The sequence below is a fragment of the Callithrix jacchus genome, chromosome 3 (genome assembly GCF_049354715.1).
Source record: "Callithrix jacchus isolate 240 chromosome 3, calJac240_pri, whole genome shotgun sequence".
Taxonomy (NCBI): domain Eukaryota; kingdom Metazoa; phylum Chordata; class Mammalia; order Primates; family Cebidae; genus Callithrix; species Callithrix jacchus.
In genome coordinates this window covers 119,380,906-119,393,767 of record NC_133504.1, presented here as the reverse complement: position 1 = coordinate 119,393,767, position 12,862 = coordinate 119,380,906, and the positions used below count along the sequence as shown (strand labels likewise).

The 12,862-nt window shown below is 38.2% G+C and overlaps 1 protein-coding gene across 1 annotated transcript in view; it reads left to right on the top strand.

Moving 5' to 3' along the window:
• ANXA3 (annexin A3) overlaps positions 1 to 12,244 on the top strand; it is a 59,502-nt gene extending 47,258 nt beyond the window's left edge. Inside the window, exons 11-13 of the mRNA XM_002745678.6 lie at positions 3,265 to 3,323; positions 5,704 to 5,826; positions 11,856 to 12,244. Of these exons, the coding sequence (XP_002745724.1) occupies positions 3,265 to 3,323; positions 5,704 to 5,826; positions 11,856 to 11,915 (242 nt within the window). The 3' untranslated portion in view covers positions 11,916 to 12,244. The remainder of the gene's footprint in view (positions 1 to 3,264; positions 3,324 to 5,703; positions 5,827 to 11,855) is intronic.
• The last annotated feature ends 618 nt before the right edge of the window (positions 12,245 to 12,862 follow it).

The window sequence follows — 12,862 nt, the reverse complement described above, 5'->3', positions numbered from 1 at the left end:
GACTAATCCATCTTTTTATGCTCCCTACAGCCCCCAGCATGGTCCAGGGTACACACAGTATGCTCAACAAATATTGTTGAAGAAGTCATTTTTTTGAGCCTTTTTTTTTTTTGGAAATAGGATCTTACTTTGTCACCCAAGCTGGAGTGCAGTGGCAAAATCTTGGCTCACTGTTGACTCTGATTGAATTGCTATAAGATAGGTAAAGGAAGCTAAGAAAGGGAACACCTTCTTCAATTAAAAAAGTGGAATTGAGATCAGTCTCCATGATTAGTTCTCGGACTCTGCCAGTGGCAATGATACAACCAGTTAAGTTTTTTTCCATTTTATATTGTTAATCTTTTTTTTTTTTTTGAGATGGAGTCTCTGTGCCCCGGCTGGAGTGCAGTGGCTCAATCTCAGCTCACTACAACCTCCACCTTCCAGGTTCAAGTGATTCTTATGCCTGAGCCTCCCAAGCAGCTGGGTTTACAGGCACATATTACCATGCCTGGCTAATGTTTATATTTTTGGTAGAGACAGGGCTTCACCATGTTGGCCAGGCTGATCTTGAACTCCTGACCTCAAGTGATCCGCCTGCCTCAGCCTCCCAAAGTGCTGGGATTACAGGCTTGAGCTACCATGCCCAGCCTATACTGTTAACCTTTATATTAATTCTCATTGTTTTTCATTTGGTGTTCTTTTTAAGCCATAATGTTTGAAAAACTTTATTGACATATACAAACTCTCATTCATTGAGCTAAGGAGCATTCTTGGAAATATATATTGAGTTATGTATTACATTTGGGCCATAATGCACATTATTTTATCATGTAAAAAAAGACCTTATAATTCAACTAGTTTAAAGTTCAAAATATGTCACACTTTCATTTTCTGTTTCAGTCTACCTTTGGGATAAACCAGTTTTTTAAATTTTTTTATTAGATATAACTCACATACCATAAAATTCACTCATTCAAAGTGCAATTCAATGCTTTTTAATATAGTCACAAAGTTTTGCAACCATCACCACAATCTAAGTTTAGGACATTTTAATCAGCCCCAAAAGAAACCCTGTACTTATTGGCAGTCACTCTCCAATCCTCCCCCTGGCTCCTGGTAATGATTAATCTACTTTCTGTCTCTATAGATTTGCCTGTTCTGCATATTTCATATACAAGGAATCCAATACAATGGTCAACACATAGTTTTTGACATGAAAAACCATCTGAGCTGTGTCTTAGAATCCTGTAATAGAAGCCTATTAGCTGCCAAATAAAAACAAATCCAGACTTAAGGAGAAAAACTATTATGGTAGAGCGAACACATTGATTTCAGAAACGTGCAAGACTGGACTGTGTATGGTGGCTCACACATGTAATCCCATTACTTTGAGAGAAGAGGAACACTTAAGGCCAGGGGTTCAAGACCAGCCTGGGCAACATAGTGAGAGCAACATTCTGAGACTGTTTCAGTGGCAGTGATAAACTGGTTAATATTTTTCCATTGTATATTGTTAATTTTTATATTAAAGATTCTATAAAAAATAAAAAATGAGCTGGGTGGGTTGAGTAGTCCCAGCTATTCAAGGGGGTGAGGTAGGAGGAGCACTTGAGCCCAGGAGGTTGAGGCTCCAGTGAGCCATGATGGTGCTGCTACACCCGAGCCTGAGTGACAGAGGGAAGACCTCATCTCTAAAAGACAGGGGGGGAAATGTGCAAAAGTTTCAAAATCCAAAATAAAAGTCTTAGCAGCAGCTTTTAATGTTGGGCAAGCATGAGGGATCATTGGGGATTGACAGGAAATGCCTCTAGCGGTGGACAGCTGGATTAGCAAGATAAGCTGCAAAAGATGCATGTTCTGCATTTTAGGGCTTGCTCAGGATTGGGGGAAAGCCAGAGTTCAGGGACATGTGGCAAGAGAAAGACCTGATGGGAATTTGGTCAAGACAATGAAGAGGGTAGGGAATGGGCAATTATGAAATTCTTGGTCATGGCAATTAACTCTAACAGACTCCCAAGCTTCCCTGCCTATGGTACTAGGTGGGAAAGCCTCCTTACCACTAAAACATACTGCCATCTTCCAAAACTTTCAGGCATGAAGAACAAATCTAGTAGTGAAGAACATAAAGCAGAAGGCAAGCTAAAGGGAGGAAAGGATCATGAAAAGAAGGGATTGCACAAATCTGGTTGGCAGGGATGTGACCGGAAAGCTTAATAGGATGAAAGTAGCCACAATTATTTATTTTTAATCGAACTACTAAGGCTAAATGTGAGTTTATTGGTTTGAATGGATAGTTTATTGTCAGAGAACTTCACATAACAGCTTTATTCTAAATGCTGTGTTTGGGTTTCTACACATTTCTCCTTCTATTTTCCTTAAATTACTTACAAAAGCCAAAAGTCTTTTAACTTTCCTTAAGAGAGTTTATAAGCCACGATAAGAAAGTCACTTATTCTTGTTCTGAGCTCCAGAATTTATTATAAAATCCATTCACTTTTGGTTGGATTCCTACCTAGAGATCAGGTTTAAGATTATAAAAATAATTGTGTTGCTGTAAATAGGTTTGTTCCCTACAGAGCTTTCTATTCCTATTTTCATTTTATTTAAAAGATAACCGACTCTCATGCTTTTGTCAATTTCCTTTTTCTTGTCTTATATCGGCTTTACTTGTTATTTCAAAATAAAGAATTGAAAGATTGTATTTTTTTTTTTTTTTTTTTTTAGGCAACTGAATTTAAATGGCAGGTACTTGTTCTAATGGAGTCACTAACCAGTCTATAAATTCTAATCCAGTCATTTAAAATAAAATCCTTTCCATTGGAAAAATTGCTTTTAAATGGAACTCCAGTGCCCCTTCATGCCTAATGAGTTATTTGGAGCAACATTGCTGCAGTGGCTAGGCCCAAGTTGTTCATCAGTAGCCCGAGATGTTAGCAGCTGAGCAGTGGTGTCCCCTAGGGAGTTATCAGTGAAAGCGTAGGTGTTCAGCGTGTCTGGGATCCAGAGATGAGTCAGACACTGTGGGAGTTTCTTTGGCAGGTAACTCTATTTTCCCCATGGCTGGAGATAATTACTGTGCTAAAGTTCTGTGCAAATATGACGTTAAAAGCTTTGAAAATCAGGGTAAGCAGCGTTTCTTTCATTCCAAGTAAAAGCCAGTTGTGGGGAGGAGGTAAAGTGGTATGACAGTCCAAAGAATCTTTTTAAAAACGATATTACTTACTATAGACGAATCCAATTTCTATTCCATGAAGCTGAACATTACTTTGCTTTTTATAACAGTTCATTGTGTGAGGAACACGCCGGCCTTTTTAGCTGAAAGACTGCATCGAGCTTTGCAGGTTAGTCTGGAAAGTTCATGTGCATTCTTAGTGTCCCTTAATTCCTTTGGGGAGTTATGCAAATAGTGGAACAAATATTTAAGAATTGCTTCTTTTAGTGTAATTTAAACATTTTAAGATAATTATATTATAGCAAATCAAGGTATGATACAATACACTCTTTACACAGACACCTGATTTTCTCTTCAAAATAAACAGAGCTGGGTTTATGAAATAATTTTTTTCTAAGTAGGTAAAGCATGATTTCTGTTTAATTAAAACATTATTATTTTCTCTAATACGATGAGTTTAAGTAAATGCTAGTATTCCACTTGTATGAAAGGTAAAACTTTATGTATAATTTAAACATTTTTAAGTTCATCCTCTATTTTAAATAGAAAATGAGAAGGTAAAAATATGGTTTAATGTTGATGGAGTATCATATTTCTTTTCCATTTGGTTTTCTGTGGTAGTAATTTTTCTACTAATTTGTCTAATAGGTTAATAGTATTCTAATCCATGTAGAGATAGGTACAGAGAAGTATTGACTACATTGTTTTCTCTACTTCACAGTAAGTGCAGGCAGTAGGACTTGTTTTAGAAAGCCAAACCTCAAACTTGAGACCCATTAGATCCCATGGCCTCTCAAGCTGCCTTGCTTAAAATGAACCAAGCTGAGTTGGCAGCCTTTAATGACACTGTAACTCTGTGTTTGCTTGTCTGTCTTTACTGCCAGATGATGAGCTCCATGAGTATAGGCTCTTGTTTATCCTCACACCCTAGGCCAGGGCCTTGTGCATAGAAGATGCTTACTTCAATCTCTTTACCAGCCATTTCCTGCAGTCCCACATGTACCTTCAAAGTTATATCCCAAGTGAACACATTCTTTCCTTCACTTCTCCCAGCCCCAAATCTACTCCCCTTCCCCTGTTTATCCCAGAGAATGGCCCCAATAGGAACTTGCCCAACTCTCTTTAGTCATTCCATCCCTTCCCAGCCTTGTTCACTATGTCTCAGCCACCCCAGGCTTCTTTCCATTCCTCACCTGTGGCAAATCTATTCTCACATCATGGTCTTTGCATCCATTGCCCTCTCTGGAATGCTCCTCCTCTAGATCGATCTCTAGCTGATTCCGTCTCATCTTTCAGGTCTCAGCTCTCCTAAGAGAGGTCTGCCTTGACTATACCAGGCCAATTCGTTCCCTTTCAGTCACTTTCCACACCATGTCCAGCTTTATTTTCTTCATAGATCTTATCGCTATTTACTTAAGCAATAGTCAATTTACTTTACTGTCTGTCTCCAGCTACTAGAACATAAGCTCCATGCAAACAGAGATATAATCTGTTCTGTTCACCACCATATGCACAGTACATGGGACAATGCCTAGCTACAGTAGATGCTCATGAGCATTTGCTGGGTGAATTACATAGAGATGAATGGAACATCATTTAGTATGTTACCATCATGGATTAGGTCAAAATCTACCTATCTGCTCAGCTAGACATTTTACACTCTCTCTCTGTTTCATTATCCTTTAGTGGTACATCATTATGTTTTGTCTATCCATGTACATAAGCAAATCTCAAATCTTCCCCATTTTCTCCATCCCTACTGCCTTTATTCTAGGGATGGCCATTGTCATCTCTTAATTACTTCAGCCCCCTCGAGATGAGTCTCAAAGCCTCTAGTCTTATTCCCTTATCTTCATTCTACTCCCACCTTGCAATCTGTTTCTCATGCTGCGAAGTGATTTTCTGAAACCATGAATTTGATCTGATCTCAAGATTCTCATGTTTATAATATTACAATAATTCTCCACACTTAGGATAAAGTCAGAATTTCATCTCATGGTTAACAAGGTCTGGCCTTTCCAGACAAATCTCTTGTTATTCCTCTAATTACTTACGTATCCTTGAATGTGGCATTCTTTCTTGCCCTAAACCTTCACACCTGCTATTTCCTCTATAGGAACCTTCTCTCCTTCCTATAAGAACCTACTCCTTCCCATTGTTGACTGTTTAGTCCTCACTTAAATGTCACTTTCTCTGACTTTCCTAATCCCTAATCTTTCTTAGGTCCTCCTGAAGTATGCTCCCATGGTACCCAATATTTTCAACATGTCAGACTGTTTTGCAATGGCTTACTTTCTTGCCTGTATTCTTTACAAAGTTGGAAGCTTAACACAGGTATCTCATCTCTGTTTTGCAGCATTTAGCATGATGCTGGCACAGAGTAGGTGCTCAACAAATATTTCTTGAGTAATGAATGATGAGTTTGATGATAAAGGAAAAGGAATCACCATGGCTGAATATTTTGCACACCATCATCTGGTTCTTATAGATCTCTATGTTGCTTTGTGACCAGTGACATTTGTATTGTGAACTCCTGCATTTCTTAACAGGGTGCTGGAACTGATGAGTTTACTCTGAACAGAATAATGGTGTCCAGATCAGAAATTGACCTACTGGACATTCGAACAGAGTTCAAGAAGCATTATGGCTACTCCCTATATTCAGCCATTAAAGTAAGTCTCTTTTTAAAAATAGCAAAACTTTTGCCCTTCTCTTCTCATCTTCTTACTCTTATACTCCTTAAAATATAAAGATATATGACTTATATTTCTCTCTCCTTGTCAATGCATAAATGTGCGGTCTGAGTTTAAAATAATAGCAGCAAAATGCCCCTTATTTTCAGCTGTAAAATCCCGGGTATATAATAGACACTCAATATATTTTTCAGGTGTACTAGCCACTAATTTTTCTTCTTTTGTGACTTACGTATGCAAGTTGTTTACCTGTTTTTATGTAGCACTTTTTTAATTTATTTCATTCTTTATGACAGTGTAAGAAAAGAAAAATATATATTTAAAATTTTCTCTTTGTTTTACATGAGATAGCATGGTTCTGCAGCTTAGAGTCCTTTTCATTTAAATATATAGGAAACTTTCTCATTTTATTTAACAGCCGCATATCATTCCATTGTTTGTGTATTTGTGCCCACCACAGCAATAGAGTTTCCAGTTTATTGCTATTACAAACAATGTTGTATAAGGCACACACACAGCTTCATCGGGTACAAGTGTATCTGTGGGATGAATTCTCAGAAATAGGATTGCTGAGACAGATATGAATGCATTTTAAATTTTGACAAGTATTACCAATTGAACTCCATTTTGCACTTCCATGAGGAATATATGAGTCCTTCTTTGTCCATAGCCTTGGCACAGAGGGTATTTTCAAACTTTTGGGTTTTTAAAACATTTTTTTTTTAGAAATGGGGTATTGCTGTGTTGCCCAGGCTGAAGTGCAGTGGCTATTCACAGGTGCAATTATGGTACATTGTAGCCTAGAACTCCTGGGCTCCAACAATCCTCTTGCCTTATCCTCCAAGTAGCTGGGACTGTAGGTGTACCCCACTAAATTTTTGGGTTTTTGTAATCTGATAGGTAAGGAATTGTGTCTCAGTGTAGTTGTAATATACATATTTCTTAGCATAAGTGAGGTTGAATATATTTTTCTGTTTTAAATAACATTTGTATTTCTCTTTCTGTGATATGCCTTTTAAAATTCTTTGTCCCTATTCTTTGGGGTTTTTGTTCTTTTTGGTCTAAGTTTCTTTTTCACATAAGGTAGATTAGTTTTTTTGTCTGATCATAGTTTCCCAATCTGTTCTTTGTCCTTTGGCTTGGCCGAAACTATTTTTTTTTCCAAACAGAGGTTGCACATCTTGTTTAACTAATCAATCTTTTACAGTCTTTTTATTTTTTTTAAAATCTAGTCCCTTCTCTTTCTTTCATTCTGGATGAGAATCTTCCTAAAATGGACTCCTTCCTTTCTGTTTTAATGTATGAAACCAAGTTTCCTTGTTTTCAGATCTCAATTAATATCTTACACATAGACACTTTGGATAAATTACAAATTATTTGAATTAATAAGGCAGTAAGGCTGACAATTGTATAAGAGGGCTTCTATACCTTAAGCTCATGGCTCAAAAGTCATAGTCCCAATGGGAAGATGGCAACTAGTTAGTGGTGAACTAAGGGGCTGGCGCCAGACCTGCTCAGCAGCCTTCCATTGATTTACTTTTCTACCTCGGTGCTCCAGACCACATATGAAAGTCTCCAGGAAATGAGTGATAGAGAGTGTTAGTCCATGCTTGTTCCCTGGAACAAAGTGGAAGCTGAAGTTGGTGAGTGGGGCAATCCACCGTCCTCACCTTCAGGGCCACACTGACAGGGGAAAAGTTAGAGTCAGGGCTGCCTTCACAGAGGACTTGCAGGCTATGCAGACCTCTCCATCTCCATCTACTTGGATGCTACTCCATCTACTCTTGAATGTCTTGTGGAAATCAACACTACAGAGTGTTGGATGCAGGTGGATTTTCCAAGGTCTAAGCAGAGAGTTGGGGCCTAGAGGGCATTCCAGGATGAAGAGGGAAGCAGCAGCCAAGTGAAGAGTGTTTTCTCTGAGCACTGAGGGTCCGAAACTAGGGGTAGAGTCCATGCTGTTTAGACACCCTAGGCTGTGGATTATTTATGCACCGTGCAGATCCTGATCCTGGGTAGCTCCCCAGCAGCACCCTCTCTCAAGCCCTTACGAGGCTGGAGCCCTACCTCTCTGAGAGAACTTACACCGAGTGACAGCCCATGGGGACACCTGGCTTAGACCACATTCCAAAGTCACTGCCAGCAGCTGTGGTCCAAGCTTCACTATGGCCCTACCCACAATTGCCATCCTTGACCGGGCACAAATATTAGCCTGGATCTTTCTGCAGCCGTCTTGGGAAGGTTCCTATCTCTAACTTTACCAATGGCTTTTGAATGAATGAATGAATGAACATCAATCAGGTAACTAGATTCATTCACTAAAATTTCTCTTTTTCTTTTTTTTTTTTTCCTTGAGACAGAGTCTCACACTGTCACCTGGGCTGGAGGGCAATGGCGTGATCTCTGCTCACTGCAACCTCTGTCTCCCGGGTTCAAGCAATTCTCCTGCCTCAGCCTCCTGAGTAGCTGGGATTACAGGTGCCCATCACCACGCCCAGCTAATTTTTTGTATTTTTAGTAGAGATGGGGTTTCACCATGTTGGCCAGGCTGGTCTCAAACTCTGACCTCGTAATCCGCCCGCCTCAGCCTCCCAAAGTGCTGGGATTATGGTCATGAGCCACCACACCTGGCCACTCTCTCTCTTTTTTTAATCAGGGCTTTTGTTTTTGCACTAATCTTTTACAGAAAGAGATGCAGAGCTGCATGAATAAGTTGAAATCAGGAACTTACTCAAAAGGCAATTCTCAGACTGTGCCTGGGGCTTAGCACAAATTGCATCAACTGCTCACACTCAATTCTATTTGAATCAGTCAGGACTGATTCACATCACAATAGTTTCAATCATCAGAGGAAGATTCAATAACGTTAACCACATTGTAGTTACTAAGGCAGAAAAATAGACTCACACATTTTCTAAAGACTGTCAGTAACAAGGTTGAGACATAAAGAGGGCTTTCAGTTCACCCTCTGAAAATTAAATTAACCAGTGGCTCTCCATCTCCCAATGGTCTGGGTAATTGAGGATTATTGTATTAGAAAACATTTAAACTATTTGTAGTCTGATAGAAAAGAAAAATCCATCATTGAAAACTTCAGTTTGCAATTTGAAATAATACAAGATTCCTTTATTCCTACCACCTCACATATATTATTAAGTAATCTCATTACATTTTTGCCATTGATGAACAAGATCATTTTAGACGGTTGTTTTTGAAATTCACGGGGTAGAGTTCCATTTTGTATATCATTTTCAGCCTGTCATCCCATCTTCTTTCTTCCACATATTGTTTAGACACTTCTCTGTCCATTGACACCTTTCTCAGATGGTGACTAGTGGAAAGAAGAAGGCAAGGAAGAACAGAGGTGAAAAACCAATGTGTACCTCTTATTACTTATTAAGAAGATATTATGGAAAATTTAGATGAAATTATGTTTTTTGGTAGTTTTCCTTGGTCAACAAATCCTGTATTTATTTAATAAATAGCACAATGCCGAGATTTTTATGGGAAAATACAGTAGCCACTCACAATAAACTCATAATCTATGAGGAGACTTGAGGTAGTTATTTAAAAAATTATAAGATAATAATTGAAACATATAATTAAATACTATATTGTTGAGTTTAGAACTGATAACATAGAAATTGAGAAGAAAAGAAGTTTGGGGTTAGAGAAATGGGTCTTGAGCCTTCCTTTCAGGTCAACAAGCATGTGTTGAGTGTCTCCTATGGGCCAGGTGCTCTGCTGGTCAATGGAGTCTTAAAGGTAAATGCTCTAGAAACAGATACGGGAAGAGGCAAGAGGGAAAGAAGTAATGAGGCACTTGTTTGATTAGATGGTCTACCTTGGGGAATGTTGAGAAATAAAATCCAAGTAGCAAGATGAGTTCACTTAAAAGAGAGCTTTGAGATCAGGGAATTGTACTTTATTCATTCAATTAAAAATATTAATCAAATGCATATTATGTGCTAGGCTCAGAGTTACAATTATAAGCAAAGGTGGTGGAGTGAGGGAAGACATTTTATGTCCTTATAGAATTACAACTATGTTAAATGTAAAGGAAAGTGACATTGTGATAAAAGATCCTGTAATAGGAGGACTTGACTTACAGGAAAGGCTTCTATGAAAAAACCATGATTCAGATCTGGAAAAGAAGTAGATATTAACAAGGCAAAAGTTATGGAGGCAAGGGAGCCAGTAGAACATTCTAATAAAATAAATGACAAATGGAGAGGTCTCATGATGGAAGAAGCATAATGAAAAATGAGGATGGAGGGACCAGATCATGCAGGACCTTTTTAGCAATATTTAAGGAATTTTGCCTTTAGCTTATGAGTAGGGGGAAGCTATTGAAGAGTTCTGGGCATGAACTGTTGAAGAGTTAGAATTACAATCATGAAAAGGTCCCTGTGAGATCTCTTCATTCTGGAGAATGAATTGGACACAGGATAGAAGAGCCAGAGGGTGATGGTTTAGGAGGCTATTGTGATAGTCATGTTAGAGTATCTGTGACTGGGTTGGTGGCAATGCAAAGAGAGGAAAGAGCAAGCAGAGCTCAAGAGATATTTAGGAGTTGAAACTTAAGGGATTTGTTGTGATATCTTGGTGTGAGGAAAGGAAGGTAGCAAGCATGACACTCAATTTTCTAACTTGAAAAACAGATAGTAGTGCCATTCCTTGCAAGAAGATGAGGTTTTAGCATTTTGTTGTTGTTGTTGTTGAGGGGAGGGTGAAGGGAAGTTTATGAGTTTGGTTTTACATGTGTTGAGTTTGAGATGTCTTTGAACCATGTAAGACATGTGGAGAGGTCAAGTAGGCCATTAGTGGTGCGAAGTATACTTTGAGCTATTTGGATGTATTTTCCTGGCTACGTGGTAGAACCCCTAACAATTGTTTACAACTCTGATCAGAGATGTCTAGAAGGAGGTGTTTTAATACAAAACTGGAGCATTGTCAACTTGTCAGCTCTGCTATGGCAGAGCATTACCAGAAAACTAATAGCACAAGATCTAAATTCTGTATAAAACAGAAGAATATTGAGTCATGTATTCTGTGAAACAGACAAATGAACAAAAAATAAAGGAAACAACAGTATGTATAAGTGCCTATTGTGTCTTACTGTGAAAGTAATGCTTAACTTCTTCACTAAATGAGCCTACCACTTACCCTAATATTTACCCCACTGACAGCTGTTTCCAATGTCAAACTTAAGGGATAAGAAGAGCTCACTGGTTGGGTTGCCTCAAATAAAATAAAAATAATGTGAGCATCTTACACAATCCAGATTAAAAGCCAAGTTTTACCTCCTATGAGTCTTTTGCATTATAAACTTCGTATCTTTGCCCTTTAAGCCTTAACGTCACATAGTATCTCTTTTGAACAATGATCTATTTTTGGTTGGCCTTGGGAAAAGGAACTGATAAACATATTCTTTGAAAATGTGGTTCATTTCACTTTCCTAAGTCAGGCAGTGTAGCCGGTTATTAAGGAGCCAGGATATAGGGATTCAAATCCTGCTTTTGTCACTTATTCTTGATAAGATTTGGGACAAGTTTCCTAATTTGTTTTTCTCATTTTACTTATCTGTTAAATGGGGATATGTACAGTACCTGTTGCAGAGAACTTTTAAAAGGGTTAAAGTAGTTAATACACATTAAGCCTTTTGAATAGCAAGTGTTTGATAAATATTATTAAAACTACAATCTTTTGAAGTTTTAGAAATTAAAATTATGTAACTGATGCAATCTTATTTTATTAAACCCAAATTGAAATTTAATTGGAATATATCAGGAAGAATCTAAATATTATTTACTGTGAAGAAGATGCTGGCCAAATCATAATTATACTCAGGTATGAATGAATGATGGAATTGCAGGTACATTTTACTAAATGGCATAACTCATGAGTCTCACACCCAGGTGAATTCCCTAGTGCTAAAGGATTTGATTCATTTATGATCTCTCATTATTTATATTGTATTTGTTCTTAATCGGTTTTGTTCTTTGCAGTCGGATACTTCCGGAGACTATGAAATCACGCTCTTAAAAATATGTGGTGGAGATGACTGAACCAAGAAGATAATCTCCAAAGGTCCACGATGGGCTTTCTCAACAGCTTCACTTACTTCTTTCTTGAAATATTTAGGAGAACAATTAAATGTAAACAGCAACCTGTATTCCTAACAGGAATTTTCATTGTTCTATAACAACAACAACAAAAGTTATTATTTTAGAGCATCTCATTCATAATGTAGTAGCTTGTAGATGAAATTTAAAGTGGTATTAAGGATCTGCAAATACTATCCAACTTATGTTTCTGCTTACAAAGTCAGAATCTTTTTACAGTTCTAACCCATTAAATATAAAGTAAGATAATAAAAATTGTAGCTTTGTTAAAAGTTATTTGCTTGTTTGCTTTCAGAGCTTGCCAACATTGTTTGATGCCTGGTGCCAACAACTAATATTTTAAAACACAATCTGCCTGCCTTGGCCTCCCAAAGTCCTGGGATTACAGGCATGAGCCACTGCACCCGGCCACTCCTCATCTTTAAAGTAGGACAACTGTTACTGCTTCGGTTTATCAGATTGTTCATCACATTTTCTTTAAGAAAGGAATAAGATGGCTGGGCGCAGTGGCTCACGCCTGTAATTCCAGTGGTTTGGGAAGCAGAGGTGAGTGGATCACGAGGTCAGGATCAGTCTGGCCAAGATGGTGAAACCCCATCTCTACTAAAAATACAAAAATTACCCAAGCACAGTGGCAGGAGCCTGTAATTCCAGGTACTGGGGAGGCTGAGGCAGGATAATTGCTTGAAATAAGGAGGCGGAGGTTGCAGTGAGCCAAGATCGCACCACTACTCTAGCCTAGGCAACAGAGCAAGAATCCATCTGAAAAAAAAAAAGAAAGGAATAAGATAAAGACTTATGTGACTCTGCCCTACCCCTTATAGTTGTGATCAAGCTATACTAGTGGCAATGCATGATAAGTTATTTCAGCTTTCAGAAAACATCTGCTG